The 24,332-nt window shown below is 38.7% G+C and overlaps 1 protein-coding gene across 1 annotated transcript; it reads left to right on the top strand.

Moving 5' to 3' along the window:
- Nucleotides 1–91: 91 nt before the first annotated feature.
- On the top strand, nt 92–22,335 carry LOC113048916 (iporin-like). The gene is made up of 13 exons (XM_026210885.1): nt 92–454; nt 6,925–8,623; nt 9,084–9,612; nt 12,550–13,188; nt 14,127–14,324; nt 14,524–14,670; nt 15,317–15,393; nt 15,521–15,695; nt 15,775–15,880; nt 16,733–16,779; nt 16,970–18,041; nt 20,797–20,973; nt 21,573–22,335. Exons 2-13 carry the CDS (start codon nt 7,085–7,087, stop codon nt 21,754–21,756), a joined length of 4,890 nt encoding a protein of 1,629 aa, XP_026066670.1. The 5' UTR covers nt 92–454; nt 6,925–7,084; the 3' UTR covers nt 21,757–22,335.
- Nucleotides 22,336–24,332: the final 1,997 nt, after the last annotated feature.

Here is a 24,332-nt window from a genome sequence, read left to right as displayed (position 1 = left end):
ACAGATGGGCCCGTAGACCCTTCATGAGACACGACAGTTATTTAACTTTGAGTCTAAGAGTAAAGGCAGGCATTCTTCGACTGAACAATGAGAAACGCATCTCTAATGACCAGAGGGCAGACAGAACAAAGAGCTGCATTTACAGGGGACCAGCAGTCTGACACCCCTCCCACCCTTACGCTACCAAACCACAGTGTGCAAAACCGCTCATCTGGACCCAAAAGACGTGATTTGTGACCGTGTATGACCGTAAAGATGGCCAGAAGTCAGCATTGTGAGAGGACGCACAGTGAGGGTGCGCGCGCTTCAGTCTGACGTCGCGCCGCTCGCTCCAGCGCTGCGCCTCTGTTGCGCTCAACATCTCCACCACAAAACCAACCCAAACCAGGCGATCGTTCAGCGTGATTTGACATCGTGATACCTGGGAATCAAGGAGATGACATTTAGCGTCAACGTGAGTATAACTAAGGTCTTTGCTTTTAGAATGTAATGGGAATTTAGCAAACACTGTGTGGAGGAAGCTAACGGGACTGCCCGCTGGCAAATGTTACATCACTACTGCTGCTTCAGATTTAACTGTGATTTTGTTGATTGCTGAGAATGAACTTATTTGACATTTATGCGTATTATTGTTTTAAAATGGTAAAATGCAGACACTGAAGACGTGTGCGCATTCACAGTTATCTGCGCTCAAGCCCGTTTTTACGCTCTTTAATATCTGCATAGTGGTTTTTAAGATTTTAAAGGTGGGTTTCTACGCCTTTAGAATGATTTAATCATCCAGAAAGCATGATCCAATAGAGACACATTTGTGTCATGGACCGGCTGTAACGTTAGGCTTTTTTGTTTTGATGTTGATTTTGCATTGTTTATTTATGTTTCGACTTGCTTTCATTACGATGGCGCATTGCATGTAAAATAGAAAAGAATGCACACGTGGTTAAAACACAGTAAACAGGCCCCGGATCGAGGTCCAGGGAGTGCTGCTGTTACAGTATGTCGCTGTGCGCGAGGGACGGAGGGAGGGAGGGAGGCCTGTGTTTGCGCATTGATCACAACAGCAGCGGTTCACGAATAAACACTTGAAAACATCAGGACTTAAAGATGATCATATGAACGCAAAAAAAAAATAATGGAGAAAAACAAAAACCCGACGACCACCAAAATAAGCCGCATAAAGGCCTGTTAATGTACACATATGCATATTTGATATGTCATTTCTGACAGTGATTCTTCAATATGGCTTACCTTTCTGTCCCCTAGTATGATTTTTAAATTAAATGCTTTGCGAGTCATTGTAGTTTCGAAGAATAGATTAAAATACATTTGAAGCTTTATTAGGTCTCATTACTATAAAGGTTATTATTGGAGAATTGTACAACATATTTATTTTTGTTTATTTTAGGCTATATATGGTTTAACTAGTTGTGTAAGCTAGTCCATGGTTTATCTTTAATAATAATAATAATATATATATATTCTCTACCACGTTATCATATTATACCAAATCCACTTACATTTTAGATAAATATTTTTATTACTGAATGTGACAAATGTTGTAACACAGACTAAACAGTACAAAAGACATGCTTTTTTGACATGTCAATGACTGTCAGCATTGTCCGCTACTTTCTTCTATAAATATTGTTAAAATACACACTCCGATAAACACACAGTGAGCGTGTAACATTTTGCATGCTCTTCTTTACACTGTGTAACTATGACCATAGCAGAATGTTACTCTTTGGACCCATAGTGGTCGTTTGATCATTTCAATGTAGAGAAATAGCACTGAATATAACATTTGTGACACTGAACCACAAAACCAGTCTGAAGTGTCAATTTCTCAATTTGAGAAACATTGATGTATGGTTTATTAGGATCGGACAATATTTGGCTGAGATACAAATGTAATTTAAAAAAAATCTAATTAATTACTTAGAAAATCACCTTTAAAGTTTCCAAATGAACTCTTAGCAATGCATATTACTAATCAAAAATTAAGTTTTAATATATACACAGTATGAAATTCACAAAATATTTTAATGTAACATGATCTTTACTTAATATCCTAATGATTTTTTGCATAAAAGAAAAATGGATAATCTTGAACCATACAAAGGTTTTTTTTTTTTTTTTGGCTATTGCTACAAATATACCCCAGTGACATAAAACTGCTTTTGTGCTCCAGGGTCACATTTAATTTGTGTTGCATAACTGACACGGGCTGATATCTGGTTCTTTCCACCTCTGAAAGAACTTTCTAGTCTGATTCCTTTTAACAAAAGCAGCTTGTGTTCAAGAGATGATTGTGAGATGTTGTCATTTCAATTCGAAGCTTATTATTTATTTTAAGTTTCTAAAATTGACCATAATAGTGCAAAATAGTAAAACTTACTGTAGAAACTATATTATTTTAGTTTTTTTGTTTCTGGAATCATAGTTACATGTAATAATTGAAGGTGTGTTGGGTAACGTTGTCATTTGGTAATTGTAGAAGGCCTATGACTATGTATTTAGTCTCTGGCTGGCTTTTTCATGTTTTGTTGTACAGTAACTTGATGTTTAACGTTACTTTCATCCTGACAGGTAAGAAAGGCGATTTAAATTTGCAAAATAGCCTTTAGTCATATAATAAATGATACTAGAAAACCAATCTGAATTCTATTCCAAATTGACTACTCAGTTGTTTAATAAATAGCACAAGCAAAATCAGTTTGAATTATTTTTACCCAATGCTTTCTATGTTTGTGCATGTGTGAGAGGCATGCCGTCTGTCTGCAGCTGTCCGTCTGATCTTGTAGCTAAATGCCCAGTCTGTGGATTGTAGCGGCTGTCATGGCCTGTAGTTATGTAGCAGTGAGACATGATCACTAGTTGGTCCCTTCATTATGTCTCAGTAGTGTGTGACTGATTAGATGAAGTCAGGCTAAACTGACTCATGAATTACAAGAAATAGATGCTTCAGACTGTGTGAACTCATTTAAGGTCTTGGATACATTTCAGTGTTTCTCCAGCAATGTCAAGTTGAAATTGGAACTCATCAACATCCTGTTTTTTCATCAGTGTAGTTTTTCGGGACCTGAAGAAAATGTTCTTGATGAAAGTGAAAAAAAAAAAAGTGAAATTGACATGACATTCAGCCAAGTATGGTGACCCATACTCAGAATTTGTGCTCTGCATTTAACCCATCCGAAGTGCACACACACAGAGCAGTGAACACACACACACACACACACACTGTGAACACACACCCGGAGCAGTGGGCAGCCATTTATGCTGCGGCGCCCAGGGAGCAATTGGGGGTTCGATGCCTTGCTCAAGGGCACCTAAGTCGTGGTATTGAAGGTGGAGAGAGAACTGTACATGCACTCCCCCCACCTACAATTCCTGCCGACCCAAGACTCGAACTCACAACCTTTCGATTGCCAGTCCGACTCTCTAACCATTAGGCCACGACTTCCCACATCTGGGAAGTCATCTGTTGATGGGAAGTCTACAGACTACAGTCTACAGTCTACAGACTTTCCACATCTGGGAAGTCTACATCTGTTGATGGAACAGATGTAGCGGCAGTTCTTTTCTTTCATATTTCGACGTACATCCGAGTGTGTGTTTATTATTTAAAAAAATGTGTGTTACTTGGTTCTATGCCTCAGTTGTTGAGTGGATAAATGTGAGTTTTCTGTCAATAAGCAGACTAAATAATATAAAATTTTATTACACACCAAAATGAAAATTTTGTCATTAAACACTTAGCCCCATGCCGTTTCAAATCCATAAAAGCCTTGTTTGTCTTAGGAACACAATTTAACATATTTTCGATGAAAACTGGGAGGCTTGTGACTGTGATGCAGACAGACACAGAGGAGATGAATTGTTGAAAAAAGTTGTTATTTTTGTTTTCTTAACGTACAAGCAGTATCTGCAGTGCTTCATAACCTTACGGTCGAACCACTGATTTTCTGACGATGCTTGTCATACTTTTCTGGAGCTTGACAGTGTAAGTTACTTGGCAGTCTATGGAACAGTCACAAGCCTCCCGGTTTTCATCCAAAATATCTTAAATTGTGTTCCGAAGATGCTCAAAGCTTTTAAAGGTTTGGAACGACATTGGGGTATCCCTTTCCAGAAGTCCATCTTATGTTACCAATCAAAAGTATGTAATTTTATTGGAAGATCGAGGTTGATAACATTTTGTTTAAAACAAATAAATGTATAATCAAATTAATCATGCACAATAAAATAAAACACTTGCATTTAGTAAATAGAGTGAATTTTCTTTCATGCCAAGTTCAAACAGTGTATTTTTTATTTTTTTTTGAATTGGCTAATAGAGTTCCAAAACATTCCAAATGTCCTTCTGAAAATTATTTTGTAATTTGAAAAGAAAATATTTTAAAGTAATGTGGCAGGAACACACGAGTGTTACGTAACTGAGTTTAATCTGGCAAGACAGCAGGAGGACGCAGACAGTTCAGTAAGGTTTCTCATTGACAGGTGATGTTTGCAGAGGACCTCTTGTTGTTATATGGCTCGTATCCGATAAAGTAAAATGCACAGAATTTCCATATTGTTTAAATAATCAATTATTGGCAGTATATTAAATGTGCTTACAAGAACAACCTAAGGAAAAAATATTCCATTGCTGTATAGTTTGGTTTGGTTCATACCGGTTAGTTTGGTCAAAAATGAAATAAAGCAGATTTTAAGCATGTAAAGGTTTGCATGATCAACAAATGTAAAATATGGTGATAAACACTGTCCCAGTTGGCCCAAGACTTATGACAGCCTGCCAGTAACACTCTGTATTGGACCTTGTCTGTTCTTCCACATGTGAAATAAATGCTAATAGCCTAATTTATAATGTCCATGTTAAGGCAATTAGAAACTATAGCTAGTTTTTAATGGCACTATTCTGGATTTTCCCAATGATTTTGTCTTGTGACTATGACCTACAGTGGGACAACTATCACCAACACTGGCACACACACATAAAGAGACTTTCAGATGATGTAATGTGCTCTACTACTTCACAGAGACGTTTTCTTTTAGGTCATTGTCAGGCTTTGCACGTCCTATTACTCTTTGCTGTAGCTGTCTGCCCCCTCCGAGACCCAACAATAGGTCACTGACCCACAGCCATTTCCGCCCGTCTAAAACAAGGTCAATGTCCACCAGTGACCCCTCCCTTCCTCTCTCTAGTGAAGCCGACACCATTGGTACACCAGGAAAAGTATTCTGAGTATCACTTTGACCAAAATAAGAGCTGTGGCCTAATGGTTCGCACATACTTGCCACAATGTGTGTGTAGGTGACATGGAGTTCATCTCCATTGAAATCTGTGTTTATCTCTGAATGATAAATAATAATGAATAGTTTTACAGTAAAGGCCCCAATGTAATTTTTTTTTTAGGAGTGAAAAGAAGTTACTTTTACTTTGAGAAGTTATGGTATGTCATTGAAGTGGTATACTGTTGGCAAACATACTGATGCCACACACACCATTTATTCTCTTTTTCTTTTAGTTTTATGATTATGCTCTTGACAGTCCCTGTGTTTGGTTGATATAAATATTAATAAAAATGATTTAAAAAACATGCTTTCAAGATCCTGGTTAACTAATAACTAGGTCAGTATATATGTAATTATTAGGCACCTCTATTAATCTACTCTTAGTTTTCTTCATGTATGTGTTGGTTTAAATGTATTTCCTTAATATTAAATAATATAAATTAAATCATGTATTTACCTGTGTACCAGTTTATTTAAAGCTTGTATACATTCTCATTCCATTACAGGGGTTGCACGGTTCATCTTTTTCACATTTCGGTTTGTTTCACGGTTTTAGAGTCACGGTTTCGGTACGGTTCGGTGTGTGCTACGTTTATGGAAAAACAATACTTTCTAATAATAATAAAAAAAAAAGAATATTGTATCCAACTACAAGCAAAAGCACAAATAAATACAATAGAGTAAAGAAACAAAAAATAAACAGATTTTCAGTTTTTTTGTTTAGGGAGGTCTAGCATTAGTTTTTAGGTACAGAAATTTAATAAAGTAATCAAATGTAAAACAGCATTGCATATTGGACTGTATAGATTAAAGATTATTCTTTAGTAAAGTTACAAAAGCTTTTTAATCAAGAGCAGTGAGTGATTTCTTTGTTGTTGCTGTTCGATTCATATAAAGACTGTCACTTTAAGAGAATGAACTGATCCAGTAGGCCTACGTTCAGCCGGCTATGTCTGCTGTAGGATACTTACCAAGATGGGCATTTTGACATAATTTTGTCGGAATTTGTCCATTTAAGCACAATACTTCAGAGAGAGCTTATATTTGTGCTTGTTTTGAGGCACGGGTTTGCATGCTTCGGTTAAGTGCACTCACAAATCTTCACACTGCGCACAAGCTCGCATCCTCTGGCTCTTAAATATTTAAACTGACAAAGATTAAATGAGTTTAGTTTAAACACAGAGTTAATGTCTGGGAAGCCAGAATGCGCATCCATCAACAGAAACATATATTAACTGAACTCACTTTTTGCTTTACGTGCTATTTACAGCAAACCATATTACAGGTGCTTTGTCAGATTTAAGTTGAACCGCAGTCGTTTTGTTTTTTTCAGCGAATCGTGCCATCCCTATTCCATTGTCATCTGTAGACTGAGCAGATAAGGGGGCATGTGAACTGGATTTACTTTATTATTCTTTGTTGTTGTTTTCTGTCTGTTTGGGTACTCAGGATTTGTCCCCATAGATCATGTTTTTGTTATGTAACAGTCTTTGTTGAAAATGATATGATTACACAAAGAGACGCCTAACTAAAAAGCTCTTTCCTCTCATGAACACTGGATAACTTCATGTCTTACATGATACCTGAAGATAATTCAAAACTGAATCCTGTCTCCTGTATTTTTTCCAGATGTTGACCTTCCACCAGGAGATCCTCTTCAACCTTTTCTTTAATGTTCCTCACTTTCCAAAACCCCGGATTGGCATTGGACGTGTGAACTAAAGTCCTTTTGAAAACCACGTTCTGCGAATATCCAAATATTCTTTAACCTCACCCACAATAGGAGAAGATGGACAGTCCACCAAAGCTAGCCGGGGAGACTCTTATTGTCCACCACATTCCGCTGGTTCACTGCCAGGTTTCGAGCTCAAGACAGTGCTGTGGTAGTCCACTGAAAAGGAACGGTAATCCCTTCAGCTGCCCGGAGAATTTGGGATTGAGCCGGACCACCTCCCTACCTGAAAGAGACATACTTCAGAGGGAGGCTTTGGTGTACAGCAGCCTCATACAGACATCGGGCAGCAGCCTTAGCTCTAGTGACACTTTTGGGGTTAGAGGGATGAGGGGAGGAGAGAAACAGGGAAGAGGAGGGAGGGAAGGGAGTATGGCAAGTGACACTTCCTCTTTCACCTCAAGCAATTCTGAAGATCAGGCTCAAGGCCTTCTGATGAAGACACGGCCGAACTCGAGGCGTAACCCCTTTCTGCTCAACACTGAAGATGAAGATGAAGAGGAGGATGAAGACAATCTGAATGGATATTTGGAAGACTCCTCCTTTCACCTGCATGGAAATTCACATGGCATCTCAAATGCAGCACTTGGAAATGAAGACTTGCCGCCGTTCCACCTGCATGACCTTGGGTTTACCGCTGAACCTTTTCTCTTGCATGAGTCTACAGAAAAACTGTGGAGTTCCACTAATGGGCCAAGTGGGGAAGCAGAGAGCAGAGACCAGACCATAGGTGGAACTTTAGTTTTATCTACTCACATGGAAGGCCTGAACACGCTGAGATTAGATAGTCATCGGCGCCACGGAAGCAGTGGTTCTACCCTTTCAATGGACTGTGGTGAGCAAGAATGGGGTGAGGATGATGATTATGAAGACCAGTCCATGCAGGGCGGCAGAGAAAGCTCAGAGTGTTCCAGTCTCGCAGCACCACATTGCTCCTGTTGCGGCCTTTCTCAGCCATACCCTGAACATTTTCACGAATCGTTTTCTGAGTGTCACCTGGGCTACGGCAGTGATTCCTCCTGCATTAGCTCCGATGGAGTGCCGGTAAACTTCAGCACGATTTACAACAAGATGAACAATGTTGTCCCGACCAAACAGTTGCTCAATAACAACATTTCCAACGAGCAATCCTGTGGCTCTTCTGTGTCTGAGCTTGTTGGGAAGTGTGGAACAGAATGTAGCAGTGGACATGGAGCTTTCTACCTGGATTTACACACCTCCCCGATCGAACCCCCCCGGCATCCTTTGGCCACTCAAGCACATGCCAATTCTTCTTCTGTATCTCAGCCTCAAGGTGCTGCTTTGGAACTAGATGCCAACTGTAACTCGTACCACAACCTTCTCGGAAGCGAGACACTGTTCTCCGCTGAAACTTCTGCCAATGAGCTCACCTCGTGTCTTCAAAGCCAAGCTCGCTTGGTTGTAGCAACACAGAATTACTACAAGCTTGTGACGTGTGACCTTTCTTCCCAGTCCTCTCCCAGTCCAGCGGGATCATCAGTCACAAGCTGCTCAGATGAGCATAGCAAAGGAAGTCCCACTCAGCCAACAGAGTACTACCTATTCCAACAAATGAAAGAAGAGGAAGATGCAGAGGTGCTATATTATTTGCTTCATGTTGTGTTAGCTTGTATTTAGCATTTTGCACTATCACTCATTCTCAGAGTTGGGTAGATTACTTATAAATTATAGTCCGTTATTGATTCCAAATGACATCACACAAATTGTAATCCATTACATTACTCATTCTAGGTAATATAATCAGAGTACTTTTTGATTACGTAACTCGTTTATCAAATTGATTTCGATAGGATAATATAAAATCCAAAGAATATATTCCATTTGTTGTTATTAACAACATAAAGTGATTTAGCATTACATTATGTCAACGTTTCCCACACTGTGGTTTATGAAGGAACTGCAAGGGGTTTGTGAGTTTAATGAAAAGCTATTAAGTCATAAAAAATGTAAATTAAAATATCAAATCAAAATAAAACAACCAGCTCTCATTCTATACTTCTACATCCTTTACATTATTTTCATTTTCTTTTGCCAGAATGAAGATCCAAGTGAGATTGACTCTACCCATGAGAAGGTGATTGAAGGGCAGGTGTATATTAACATCTCCCCACCTGTGACAGCCTGTAGTTCAGTTGGTGCTTCGGGGAGCGGTCGACCTCGTTCTCGTAGCTACGATCGAAACTTGGACAAGTCTCTATCTCCTCGTCTTGGATCTTTGGAGCGCTTGCTCAGCTGCCCTGTTGGGCTCAGTGAGAGTGCAGCCCCGAGCCCGCCACCTCCACCACGTGTCACTTTTGCAGAAATTGCAAGAAATAAGAGGAGAACTGGAGGGTCACCTTCGCAGAAGGGTGGGATAGAGGCTACGTCCATGCACTCTCATTCATCTGGAGAGTTCTCCCCTATCCTGGAAGACCTTCCACAGGGTCAAAGCCACAGTTTGCCACCGCTCACTCGATGCCATAGTCAAGGAAGCTGTGATTTGTCCTCTCCACATAGATCGCGGAGTACACCACTGCGGGAATCACCGGGGGGAGCGGGAAAACAGACTCGGACTAAAGCAGAAGGTAAGGGGACGTTTTTTTTTTTTAAATCTTCAAAAAAAATTAAAAAGGAAAGTTGACCTTTGAGTATTTGTAAAAGTTGGTTTATTTTGTGGATTGATTTATGTAGTTTGTAGTTTATGTAGTTTGTGTTTGAATTATGTTGTTGTTCAGCCTGGCACACAGAAGCCTGGTTGGATTGTGGAAGTCTTCTTGACTATGTATTCAATGGATAGTGATTATTAAATATTCTTAGTGATTGCCCTTAAAGGGATAATTCCCCCAAAAATTTAAATTTTCATTAATTACTCATCCTCTTGTCATTCCAAATCTGTAAGACCTTCATTCATTCATCTTAGGAACACAAATTAAGATATTTTTGATGAATTTTGTGAGCTGTTTGACCCTCCCATAGACAGCAATGTAATTAACCTCCCATAGACAGCAATGTGTTCCTGTGGCTCAGAGACTGGTAACGCACTGCGTTAGCAGTGCAAGGTTGTGGGTTCAATTCCCAGGGAGCACATGTTAGGTAAAAAATGTTGCTTTGGATAAAAGAGTCTGCTAAATCCATAAATGTATGTAATACATAAATGTATCGTTAAACGATCAACGTCCGGAAACTTAGCGTAACGAGGTAACGAGTAACGAGATCAGTAAAATAACCCATCAGGGGTTCAACCATAATTTTATAAAGCAACGAGATTAACCTTTTGTATGCAAAAAAAAAAAAAAAAAAACTTTATTAAAGACTTTATTAAACAATTCGTTTTCTCTGTGTCACCCTAGTGCAATTTTTTGGAGAGTATCCACTGAATGTAAACACAGCGTATGCTGTTCTGTGACAGCTGCGCCTCGCAGATACATGATTTGAATGAAAACAACTGTCAATGGGAGGGTCAGAAAGCTCTCAGAATGCATCAAAAATATCTTCATTTGTGTTCTGAAGATGAACGACGGTCTTACAGGTTTGGAACGACATGAGAGTGAGTAATTAATGACAAAATTTTTATTTTTGGGTTAACTATCCCAACATGATTTGTTTGTTTTATAGTACAATGTGGCTGCTAGAGTGTTGCTAGTATGTTTTTGGTTGTTCCAAGTCAAAAGAAAAAAATACCTTATGGTTTGGACCCAAAAATAAATTTAATCATCCTTTACTCACCCATGTAATTTCATATCCCTATGACATTCTTCCATGGAACGATAATAAAAAAAATCTCCCATTTTTCCTTTCATGTTCTCTGGAGAAATAAATGTTATGTGGTTTTGAAACAACATGATGGTAAATTAAATATAACGGAAATGTAAAAAAAATTATTGTATTTATATCTATGGCTTTTTATAGTCTGCCATAGTGTTGGGCGGTTTGACCAAATATCCATATCAGGTTTTTTTTTTTTTTTTTTTTAGGATTCTAACTGTTTCACAGTTTATCACGTTTTTTGACCTGACTGTTCCTTTATGTGAATCAGAACGCATGAAACAGTTGCATTTTAATCAAGATCCAAACAGAGATGCTACATGTAGCTTGATCAGTTTCTGATGTAAATTAGATTGTATTATTAAAAAATTTGAAATAAAAACAGAACGATCTGACTGAATGTTGTGAAATTACGCTACATAAATCATCTGCATGAAACAGCCAATAGGCTGAATGAGAGCTCAGATTCACTCTCTTACAGCAGGTGGCGCTTATGGAACAGCAGGATACAGTGTTTCCTTGGTTACTGCTGTAAACAAAACAGCTGCACTTTTAAACACTACATTAATATGCTTTATATGGAGGTAAGATGGAAAGAAAAGAGCATCTGAACTGAACTTTTCTGAGAACAGTCAGTTCCTCTCAGAGAAACATTCATATAAACCTTCAATTCAGTATTTATTTTCTTCCGATATTTCACGCTTGGTAAAGTGAGTTTGTTCATCCTGCTATAGTTTTTTCTCATCTTTTTTTTATCTTCTGTTTTAACGGCCGTTTACAGTTGGTTTATTAGTCCAGTTAAAGTTGTTTGTTATTAATGTTCTAAACGTTCTCCAACCATTAGTCGGAAGTGTATGCAGTTAACATTTCTATTTTTATTTTTTTATGTACCGTGTGCCTAATTCAAACTGCATAATCGTTTGAACCGGTATATCATCCAGCACTAGGACTCTACCAGGTAATCTTAAATCTTATGAGATTAGTAATAACAAATATTCTTCCAGCTGCATTATGTGTCATTCATGTCTTTAGCACAAGCAGTGCAAGAGTTGCATGGTAAAGTAAAGTTACCTAATACTTAGGTTTGGAGGTTTGCCAAAGCAAAATAAATAGGCAGGGTTTGCTTAACAGAAAGGTTAACAAGTGTTACTGGGCTGCATGTTATTTCTCTCTGTGCTGTGCTGCCCCTGCTGACTGTGACTGGGTTCTACAGTGTTCAAAAGCTCTGATATATGAGTACTCAGGCATGTGGAGCAAACAGCTTGCGCAATAGCCCAGTGACGTTTCACACACACTGTGTGCTGTCAGAGCACACGCAACACACACCTAGAGGTGTACACAGAGGAGCTTCGTGAACAGGCTGTTTTGGGCATAATACCATGGTTGGTTATGTACCTCTTTTGGTCATTGATTTTTTGTAGCAGTGTTTTAAGGTATGTGTTTGAAAAACGTTTTTGGTTTTTGTTTTATGTACGGTTTTGTTTCACTTTCATAATGAGCCTGTTGTTCTTGCTGGGTTTTATTCTAGCTGTTTTAAATTGCTGTGATTGTCATAGGCTTTCTGGTTTAAATTTACATCAAATAACTTGCTTCATTTATAACGATTTATGCAGCTTTAGATATTGTTAATGCCTGCATTACTACATTAAATGAGACTCTGCCACAGACTCTTTTGTTTAAACTTTATATTTTTGTTCTGGCTTATTTTCTCTGCATCCCTCATTGCTCATCTCGGTCTCTTTTCTTTCTCCCCGTAGGTGGCCTGTCTAGCTCCACAGACTCCTCTCCAGTGGTAATTCGCTATAACAAAGATCAACGTCCAACCTCGTTACCCATTCAGCCTTTCACTTTCCAGCACCAGTTTGGAAAACCACAGACGAAGCCTCTCCTTCCTCTTCTGGACGGATACATCAGCCATATGCAGACTCGAGTGGCGGCAGCACCCGAGGGAGGTGAAGATGACTCCGAAGAAGACCGAATGCCACCACACGGATCCTCCAACACACCTACAACAGTGCGGCCATCCCCACTGGGCAGCTACTCCCCGGTTCGCCTCCAAGGTGCACCCACCTCTTCTGGAACCTGCTCCACATGCACTCCGACCCCGGGTGGTCCAAAGCCGCCACGTTCCCTCTCTTGCCCCATCTCTGCAGGTCTACTGCCCGAGCATACCCCACCCGGAATGACCACACGTACAGAGACTCCTAAACCTCCTACACCGCCTCCACCTCCCCTGATGAAGCGGAGTCAGCTGATGCCTGCATTGCCCACTAGAAATCACTGTTTCCACCGTGGTAATTTGCCAGCTCTTCCCAGCTCTGGGCTCAGTCCTCTAGGATCACAGGAAGAGCCAGTGAAGGTTTTACCAGCATGTGTGACACCACGGCAGCCTAATGGTAGGTTTATAGCTTTTTATCTGATTTCAAAGAAAATAAACATTAACATGGTTTTGCAAAAACTATGATTTTTTTTCCTATGATTTGAGTTGGTTAGGATTGTATTAGGCGTGTAACAATACACGTATTCGTAACAAAAATATGTCTTTGGGTTCAGTATGTGTGTGTGCCAAACAAATCATTCAATAATGCTGTTTTGGTGCTCTATGATGTGGGGTGACAGATCGCTGTAAACACCTCATTTTAAATGTCAGCGTGATCATCCCTTACTCATTACTTCTAGTTTCATGTGAAATAAACATGAATGAACATCTCATACATTATAATCGCTCAATAAATGTTTCAAACGCTGAAGGACGTGAATAAAACAACTTGTAAACAAAATGTCATGTAGTATTTCATTTACGCCGAGCAAGTCATCAGTGTCCACAGCTTGTTACTTCCCGAGAGAAATTAATTCAAGAGAACAGCATTTCTCAAAATATTAGACTATACGAATATGTATTTAGAGAGAGAGAGATTTGTTCAGCTTTTTAGAGCTGTACTAAAACCATACTGAACCGTGATGTTAAAACAAAGGTACGTACTGAACCATCGTAACTGTGTACCCGTTACACCCCTAAATTGTATATAAGCTGCCTATCTGAACAAAGCCATAGCTGTCTTACTTAGCTTGGCTTTTCTGTCCTTAAACTACTACTAACTACTTCTCTTTTCTATCCCTCCTGCTTCCCCTTCTGCCCATGGTTTGCATTGCATCATTTTGGCATTTTCACCATTTTATCTTACCCTTCTGACTGTTCTTTCCCTTTTGCTACTTTTCCCTCTATATGTACATCTATCCATCTTACTGTCCATTCACCAATACCTCTTTCTCTCTTTTCGTATTCCATCCATCATTTGCAACCGTCCCCATTTCCGTCCATTTGGCCCCCCAGTGCACCACCTCTCCCCACAGGCTTTGAAATGGAGAGAGTACAGGCGCAAGAACCCTCTGGGTGTGGAGCATGGTAAAGACGGCCCTCATTCTTTCTCTTGTGCTTTGGAAACCAAGAGACCCGGAACTCGTGTAATGCGACGCAATGTGTTTGATTTCCCTCCCACCAATCAACCGCTCGGCTTTGGCAGACTGAATGGTGCTGAACCCATTTCTAACACTAAATGAGGGTTGAAGGGAATGAGCTGGAAAGGGGGCTTGGGTGGGGTCATTTTGTTTGTAGTTAGTAGACACTTCAGTGTGTTTATGACCTTATCTTTTGTCTGTCATCAGCTTGTTTTGTCTATGTTTTTGGTATATGTTTGCGTTTATCTGACTGATGTTGTTTTTGTTTATAGGTCAGTCATTGAGGCAACTTCCTCAGTGCTACAGTGACTTCCTGCCTGATTACTTCTCTCAGACGGAGCGCCCCCCAGAGGAGTTCTGCTTATCACCTGATGCTAATACTGACAAATCCATTTCTATAGACCTGTTGCAGAAGAGAGGTGTGTGATTAAATTTATGCTAACAATGGCACACCATGTGTTCATTTTTGTGTTTGAGTTCTAGATATTTAAGATAGCACTCCTGCTAGAGGTGAAATGTCCTAGTTTTATATTTGGATTTACATTAATTCCTTTATCAGACACTTTATTGAAAGTCACTTACAGATTTTGAGTCATTAATTATTATCATGTAACTTTTGGCCATCACATTGGCATCATTATTATAGATTATTGTGCTATATTCAACGTGATCTGATGCCAAAGAATATCTTAGGACATATTAAATAATTTATATGGCAGCACATTTATGCAGCTTTTTTTGGCCTTTGGAGGCCAGTTCCTGTTTTTGTTGTATGGACAAGAGCAGTGTAAACATTCTTAAAAACACAGAAGAAATAATGTCATACAGGTTTAGAACAACATGAAGTGAAATGAATGATAACAGAATTAAAAATGAAAAAAACAGAATTTGCCTCTCAATTTTCCACTCACCACAGAAATTGATCGTTCCCATCAGACCCTCTAAGCTGCATTAGCAAGAGAGAGCATGTGTTTGTTTACTATTATTTGGAGTTGTATTTAATCAGATGCATTGAATAATAAAATATTTTCTATTCTGTCTCCTCTGTGTGTCCTTATGTAATAGGTTTGGTGAAGGCCATAAACACAGCAGTGGATCTGATAGTGGCTCATTTTGGCACCAGTCGGGATGCAGGAGTAAAGGTACAACATTAAATGAATGAATGAATAAATAACAGTGTTAAAGTCAGTGTACTTGAGTTTGAGTGTCTCACTAAAGGCAATAAAAACGTTACAGTCATTTCTGGTTTACTTTCGCTCTCTTATACAGGCCAAATTGGGCAATAGCTCTGTAAGTCCGAATGTGGGTCACCTTATTCTGAAGTACCTCTGTCCTGCCATTCGAGAGATACTGCATGATGGCCTGAAAGCGTATGTACTGGACCTGATCATCGGACAACGCAAAAACCAGCCCTGGAGTGTGGTGGAGGCCTCCACACAACTCGGTATGAGAGGAATGATGTAGGGGATTATTGTATGGATGAAAATGAAGGAAGTGATTTATGCTCATCCGTTCTGTCCTAGGTCCCTCTACACGGGTTTTGCACAGTCTGTTTTCTAAAGTCAGTCAGTATTGTGAGCTGACCAATCACAGTATGAGACTCAATGCCTTCATCTTCGGCCTGCTAAAGTAAGCTCTCTTTTTATCTCTCTGCTCTTCCTTTCACTCTTTCTAATCACGCTCCACTTCATACTGCTTATGAAAGCATATTTTTGTCGCTTTCATAATTTTGTGCTTGTTAAAGCTTCAGAATGAAATCAGAATGGATTTTTTAATTTGCATTCTTTCGTAGATTTGGCAAGCACAATAATACACAGACAAATATTTGGTGATAAAAAACATTTTAGCAATGCTGTATTTACTAAAATATAGAATATACATGATTTTTTAATGCAGTGCATTTTGAGAATGCTTAATCTGAAGGATACATGCAGACAGTATTGCTTTAGATTTTAATATAATACTTTTAATAAATATTGCCATTTTGGCATACCTTTGAAATGTCGCCATAAAATGGTGTCTTGTAGGCAGCTCACAAGGTTTAGAACCGATCGATGGCATATTATTTTTATTCAAATCTTGCCGTCTAAAACTCAGCAGTGTTTTGAGAAGGCTTTAGAAGTCATCAAAGGCTCCAGTTTTGCTTTGATGGACTTTGATGTACTCATCTCAGCTCCTGTGCAAACTTCCTCTTTTCTACTCCTATTAAAATTACAGTCAGAGACGCAGCGCTTTGATCATTAGTTTCAGTTATGCATTCTGCAGCATGCTGAACTCTTTCTGTCTTACTCTGTGCTGTGGTCACTCCTCTTCTTAAGATCAGAACAATTAAACAGTAATCACTTTCGAGGCTCCTTCTTGTTGCACTTGTAGTATTTCACTACATAACAGATTTCCAGGGGTATTCAGCAGGGGGTCCCCAACACCTAGGAGGTGATATTTACATTTTACTTTCACTCACTCACCTTCACTGTTTTTCAGCTTGCGATCTCTGGAATTCTGGTTCAATCACATTTACACACATGAAGGTAGGACAATGCTTGCTTTGTCAACATCTATGTTTAGTACCTTGTTTAAGAGTAGTTGGCTGTAAACAGAGGAATAGTGATGCCAAGACTTATAGTCATTTTTCATATAGTCTATTGCCAGCATAATTGTAATAGTTTTCCTTTTCTGTGTCACCATATGCCCGTTTCTTCTTCTGGCATGGTTCCCCAGACATCATAGCAGCACACTATCACCCATGGGGTTTCCTACCCCTGTCTCAAGGGGCCTGCCAGCCACTGTTTGAAGAGTTGCTGCTCCTCCTTCAGCCGCTCTCACTGTTGCCCTTTGACCTCGACCTGCTATTTGAGCTACACCAACTACAGAAAGGGGAAGAACACGTGAGACACAAAGAACAGCTGTGCTCTGCTCGCCAAGGCTTCGACCAATCAGATCGCTCTACCTTCCAGCTCATGCGAGGCTCTGGAATGTTGGAGTCCGGAGCACAGGAACTGGGAATGCTGCCTCAGAGAGAAAGCTTCATCTTGAGAGATGAGGACAGCCGGCTTAGGATGGAGGGAGTGACATTAAAAACGAAACGAGATGGGTGGAAAAGTACGGAACGTGAATCACGAGATAAGGAGGCTGGGGTTGGCAAAGAGTGTTTGAGAAAGAGTGACGGAGGACAGATAGAAGGCGGCGGGTGGTGTGGTGGCAGGATGAAGGGAGTTGGAGAAGACTGTGAGAAGGAGAAAAGGAAAGATAGAGATGGAGATGGAGCCAAACAGAGAAACAGACAAGCTGGCTGGTGGTACCAGCTGATGCAGAGTTCACAGGTTTACATCGACAACTCCACTGAGGGCTCGAAATTTGTGAAGTGGGAGAAGAGGAGGAAAGGAGGTGTTGAGAACCACCGTCAAAGCCATCCACCTCCAAGAGAAGGTGTGGTTGAGGGGGCCGAGGCCGTTCAGCAGATGGATGAACAGATGGAACATGGTAAGACCAGAAGTAGCCATATTAATAGTGTTGGCAATGGGGTCCTCCACCAATCAGCATTGTCAGAACCCAACAAGGTCGCTAAGGGGAAGCCATCGTGGATGGGGAGTCCACCGGAATCAGTGCTCACGGAGCTGAAGAAGAGTAAGGAGAAGCAGCCAGACTGCCAGGACGCCTGTGAAGGGGTTCAGGCTCATCCAGAAGCAGGGGAGGATGGGTCGGCACAGGTGCTCCGCTGGGGTCGACTGTTTGGAGCTGGAAGCACAAGCAAGATGGAGAAGAGTGAGCCGAAACAAGTCAGAAAACAAAGGTGAGTTGGTCTGCATGACCAGAGGTGGGTAGAGTACCCAAAAACTTTACTCAAGTAAAAGTAAAAGTAATTCTAGAAATATTTACTCAAGTAAAAGTAAAAGTACTAGTCTTGAATAGTTACTTGAGTAAGAGTAAAAGAGTATCGGATAAAAAATCTACTCAAGTAGTTAGTTACTAGTTACTTTGGGTCATATATACGGAGCCTATTTTTATTTAAATATATAGATAAAATGTATGTAATGTATGTGTGTGTATATAAATGTATATATTTCATCAGCCTTTACTCCAATTTTTGTAATTGATTATAAAACCCTGTCTGTTTAATTAAGTAACAGATATAGGTGTCATGCCATAACATATTTTTAATACGACTGTGAATTTAACATTGAAAGTTAATGTGATATAAATATTGCTACTAATCTTTCATTGTTCAGAAAGAGAGCAAATAACATTTACATTATTAAAGATCATTTTCACTGACAGTCTAGATTTCAATCCCTCTCAGAAACTCCCATTAAAATCACTGAAACTGTTAACACTGTGAAATCAATATCTTAATTATAGATTCGTACACACATCTGCACTTTGTTGTTTCTGACGAGAGAATTCGCCAGAAAGAGGTGTTCAGTCAGTGAGCTAGGGAAGGAAGCACCGGCATTTTAGCGATGACTCATCTGAACGCCTCTGATTGGCCTGATTGCATTCAAAAGCTCAACAGAATCGTGTGTGATTGGTTATGCGCAGCGCTGTAAAAACGCGTCTGTCTCTGGCTCAGCGCCAGCAAGCGATCACATATCTGAATTTAGCAGCTGATGATATGACTTGCTGAACGTACTCGCACCGGTGTGATTGTATTAAAATTCATAAAATCTTAATCGGCTATTTTTTTGTGTTTTGGAAGCTGCATTCAACTTGACTGCCCTCTGTTATAAACCACACACGTACAACAAACTAATGTCACAGTGGTATCGTGTACTGTAATCGAATGTAGCCCAAGTTATTACCTGTTAAAACAGTAGACTGCACACGCGTTCATCTAATAAGGATTTCCATCGCAAGCAAATAATAGCCTTTGCAGATTTGCTTTCAATTAAGTGCAGTTCCATAGCCCCGTTTTCAACGCTGCTGATATTCTTAAACGTTACAACTCTGAGTGAACCGCTTCAGACACTCAGCGCGTGCAGCATGGAACTGAACGACTCAATCAAACTGATTCATGAACCAATTCACTCGTTTGCCAAATGGTTTGATCAAGCCTTTGAACAGAGTTGACTCAAAAGAATGAATCATTCGCGAATGGGCATCGCTCATTGCCCAGAGGAAAGTAGACGGCGCGTTTGGAATAAACTGAAGCATTTATAACATTTATTTCATTAAGATAAAGTAACGAAAGGAGCGTCGCCCACAGTAACGAAGTAAAAGTACAGATTTTTCCCAAAAAATTTACTCAAGTAAGAGTATAAAGTACCCATCTTTAAATATACTCCGAAAAGTATTAGTTACCACGAAAAATTACTCAAGTAAATGTAACGAAGTAAATGTAACTCGTTACTACCCACCTCTGTGCATGACTATATTTAACTCAAGGGAGCCAGTGTCTCCTCAAAATATTGGATGAGAAAAAAAGGTTGTTGTACAAAAATAAAACAATGCAAATATTACATTAAAAAGTGTATAAATCACTTGTTTTTCCAAAGAAACACGGTCCAAGCAGGTAATGTTACAGCAGAAGTCTGCATCTCTCTTGCCTTTTCTGAGCCCATTGAGTTTTCACAAACCCCCTAAAGAGATGGTGAGTTTAGTGGGAGTTAAGATGGAAAGTGATGTGAGATTTCACTGGTTATGATCACCTGTAATTAGTTCTTGCAATAAATCCCATCTCTTCTGTTCATTTTTCGCGAATCAGTCTGAATGAGCAATATAATGGTGTTAATGGGAAAACTAATTTATAAAAGTAAGTTAACAACTCACACACTTAGATATAGCAGCTTTTTTATGTTGAAATAAGACTTGAAATGGCCTGAACATGATCTGTGTGTTTTTTAGTGAATAATCATCTTAAATCTCAGTGTCTCTATATTAACCAATATTTACAGAGCTTTAATAATTGATGATCTAAAAAAATAGTTAAAAGTTAACTATTAAAAAGAATTCACAAATTTCACAAATAGAATGTATTGTTGAAATTGTTACTGCCTTGAGTTGATTATTTTTTAATAAATGTAAAAAAAATTTAATGGTATTCCTACTTGGCTTATAGAATATCGATTACATTGTTCATGTAAAAATATAAAATATTTTTGTTTTTGTTTTTTCTGATAGTTTAAGTAATGTAAGAAAATGTAACTAGGACATGGATTTACATTTACAACAATTATTATTATTAAAGTAATGCTTCAGTTATGTTGTTTATGAATTTTAATGCTTAAGCTTTTTAAGGTAAGATGGGAGGTTAGTTCCGATTGGCTGTCAATATTTTTATCTTTCAGCTGGAGAACATCATTGTGAATGTGACTTCAGTGATATTGTTCCTCTGTCTTTGTAGTGTGAATTTCTCCATTCTCTTATAGTTATAGATATATCACAGATATTGCTATATATGAAGTTGGTCCAAAATATATATGTGTATTTTTTCTAAGAACGCTTTGTTTTCACAATGCGTTCTTAGAATTCCAGACACTAACAGCATTTTTTACAGAAGGAATCTTTAGTATAAACTTGCAGCTAATTTTCTAGCTACATGTTTGTCTCAGATTGCCGTCTGGTTGGTTGAGTCTCGACCGTTCTGTGCTGGATCTGGTGGCTCAGTCTGTTGGTGTGGGGAAAAGAGCGGAGCAACAATCTCTTACGTCTCAAAGCCAAGAATCCCACCTTGGCCCAACTGAACAAGCACAAACACAGAATCCCCCGACATGGAGACAAGCCCCACGGTAATGTTGTTAGACAACTCATAATGACTAGTTTTGCACTTCCAGAAGAAAACCAGTGCTTGCAAGGCAAGGCCAGAAGAGTTTTAAGTAAGCTTAGGTTTTAGGCTGTCAAATAGTCATCTATACACAGATTGTGTGTGCCATCTGTACATCAGCACTTACTCTGTATTCTGTTCTGCCTTTGTAATGTAAAGGTGGTTATAGTTGATTAAATAGATCAAGATAAATAATAAAGATTAAATATAAAGACCAAGTACAGTATGCGAATGTTACACCATTGATGTCATCTTCAATTTCTTGTATAATACAAACAAAAGCCAAAAAATACACTGCACGACTTGTGAAAAACGAGATTGAAATGATCGAAGTTTGAATGTTTCTTTAACTCAGAATTTGGTGTAAAAAATAGAATGTTCGATTAGTAAGTGCTACTTCACAAAGTCCCGTAATTGGCTTATTTAATGTACAGTAATTATAATAATGTAAGCATATTTAATATAATTATTTGTAGATGAAAAGGCAGTGCAGCCATGTCTGATTAATTAACCAGATCAGTTCTCAACTAATTATTTCTTTCTTTCTTTTTATGTCTCTTTCAGTCGAGTGAAGGCGTTATGTCATCATATCGCCACAGAGCCAGGGCAGCTCAGTTTCCACAAAGGTGAAGTGCTGCAGGTGCTCAGCAGGGCCGACTCTGATTGGCTGCTGTGTGCTCTGGGTGACACCAAGGGACTTGTTCCCATCATATACGTGACCCTGATTGAAGACAGTCAGGAGCGCTGAAACTCACAGGCTCCGACACAGACGGGAGTGAGATGCAGTCGGGGACAAAGAGGAGGGTCACTGCTCTTCTGAATATAAAATCTGCTGCACAAGGGAGTCTGACGGATTCATTATGTGCTTGCATGTGTATGTAAACACCAATACACCAGTGCACACACACACACACACAAACATCCCACTTTGCTGTTGTGAAAGCACCCTCTTTGTTTCAGTGAACAGCATTGAGCCAACCAGTGATTAGAAAGTGTAGATCTAGTTACTGAGTAGTGAAATTGTTTGCAACGAGCCATCAGGTTTTGCATTTTAGCCTGTAATCATAAATGTCAATAGCCTTTTAAAAAGAATGAAAAAACCAAATGAAGTTGTTAGATGACACTATTGGCACATATGCCTTGTCTTTACTAAATACTGTACTATTTTATGTAATCCAGATGTTAACCAATCAATGTGTTGTGACCGAGAGTGTGAGTACGTGCCCTTCAGAGGTCATCCGTGAACATCTCTTTCTCACACTGTCTGTGCAAATAACTGTATGAAGCTGAATAGTACATCACTGAAAAGGGACGCCTCGGTTTTGAATTCGACGGAAATTAAAGATCATTAACATGTTGAAAAAGACTAAATATTTTCAAGGGAAATCTACCAGTCCATATGCATTTTTTTCTCCAACCTGTGCTGTTTTGACAGGTTAATCGATCCAAAATCTCTGCCCCTTCATTTCAAGATTTTTTCACCAATAAGGGACAGTTTACAGTAAGATTGCCTGCATGTGACTTGAGTGCATCACAAATGGTTTGCTTTTCTGATGCGTAACGAGTTGAAATAAGCTCAATCTTTAAACTTAACTGTTCTGTTCCCTCCTATATTAACTTTTGCACAATCTACAAAAGATAAAGAAAGGGAAGATTTGTCTAATGTTTGTCCACTTTAGATTTTTGGTTGTTTTGATTTGGTTTAAGGAGTATATTTATTAAGAGATCAGTCTGTAGATGAACAGATGGATGTATGGATAGAATGGAATGGATTTTTAGAGTCTTAAGTACGTAGTTGAATAGATAGCGAGCAAAAAATATATTTTTTGGGGGGGTTTGGTTGCAAATCTCTTCCCCTTTCAATATATAAAATTCATGAGGTGATTTCTTAGATCTCTTAAATATCATCCACAAACACTTTCCTCTGTTTTTGCAGTACAGGACTTAAAGAAAGAAAGAACACATTTAGACAAGGATGGTGAAACTATATTTAATTCAAGGTGAGGCCTTATGGAAGGGAATGTGTATAATGTATTCTATTATAGCATTAAATTATTATTTCAGGACTTGAATATGATCAGCAGTTTTATTTAAAACAATCTTGGGCCCTTGGTATGACACTTGACATGCTTTTCCTTAAAGTAATCCTATTTTGATTTGATTTTTTCAAATTGCTTTATTGAGACATCAATAGATGATTGTCAAAGTATGTTTTTGTTAAAACAGTTTTATTCTTTTCTATTTTTTAAAATGCATTTGTTATTATTTTGTGGATTTGTAATTGTAAATATGTTGCATTCTCATGTTCTCAAATGGAATTACATTATTGACAGTTAATAACGAAAACCATTCAGATGTACATTGTACTATTATGGGATGTTATGATTAGACAAAAATGCTTTTACAAAAAACTGCATAATCTAGATTATAGTGATGCTGCTTTAGGTCAATCCTGGTCACTAAGGTTTGTCTGTTGGTCTTCCAAATACACTTTGCTTTCAACTAAATCCACCTGGTAAATATCAGAGAGAGAGATTGCGAGAGAAATAGCTGTCCAGTGCCTTTTTGAACTAATGCGTCTGCTAGAAGGATTCAAGACAGGTTCCTTACAAGAGGTTGGTGCCATTCCAGTTGCTTTTTCCTTCTGTATGAAGCAGGAATAAAAAACTGGTAGAACTGGAATCAGAGTATTAGAGGATAAACACCAGTCAAAGAGACATTTTAGTTGGATGGGTGATGTATGTTTGTGCAATGTTCTCTCTCTGTCTTCGATCCTCCCAATATTTCTGGCCTGTATATACTGTACGATACCTGTAGCTTTCCCCTATGTGACCATGCTGTGCTCCTATAACATTACCATCATGTATGGATACCAATAACAAAGTGCTCATGTGAACACTGATGCAGTGCCTCTTGTCCTTTTTTTTCTATATATGTTAATACAATGTTTTCAATTACACATGGATAGGCGCTTCAGGCTACACATAGCCTTGGTTAAAATTTAAAATAGACCAGGATTATGGTTGTGTTAACAATAAAATTTACTAGGATAATTTTATATATATATATATATATATATATATATATATATATATATATATATATATATATATATATATATATATATATATATATATATAAATTTACCATGAAAAATATAATTTGAATTAATTATTTAAACATGGGCAATAAATTTTCAGGTCCATTAAGAACGTCATGTGATGACGACACGCAGCAACAAACTTTCAAAGAACCATGAGGTCTTCAAAATAAAACAAACACATATGCAGGAGGAGAAAACCAAACATCGTGTAGATGTGCCGC

This window comes from Carassius auratus, chromosome 30, assembly GCF_003368295.1.
Source record: "Carassius auratus strain Wakin chromosome 30, ASM336829v1, whole genome shotgun sequence".
NCBI classification, from domain to species: domain Eukaryota; kingdom Metazoa; phylum Chordata; class Actinopteri; order Cypriniformes; family Cyprinidae; genus Carassius; species Carassius auratus.
Note: the sequence above shows the minus strand (reverse complement) of the source record. Positions and strands in the feature narration are given on the sequence as shown.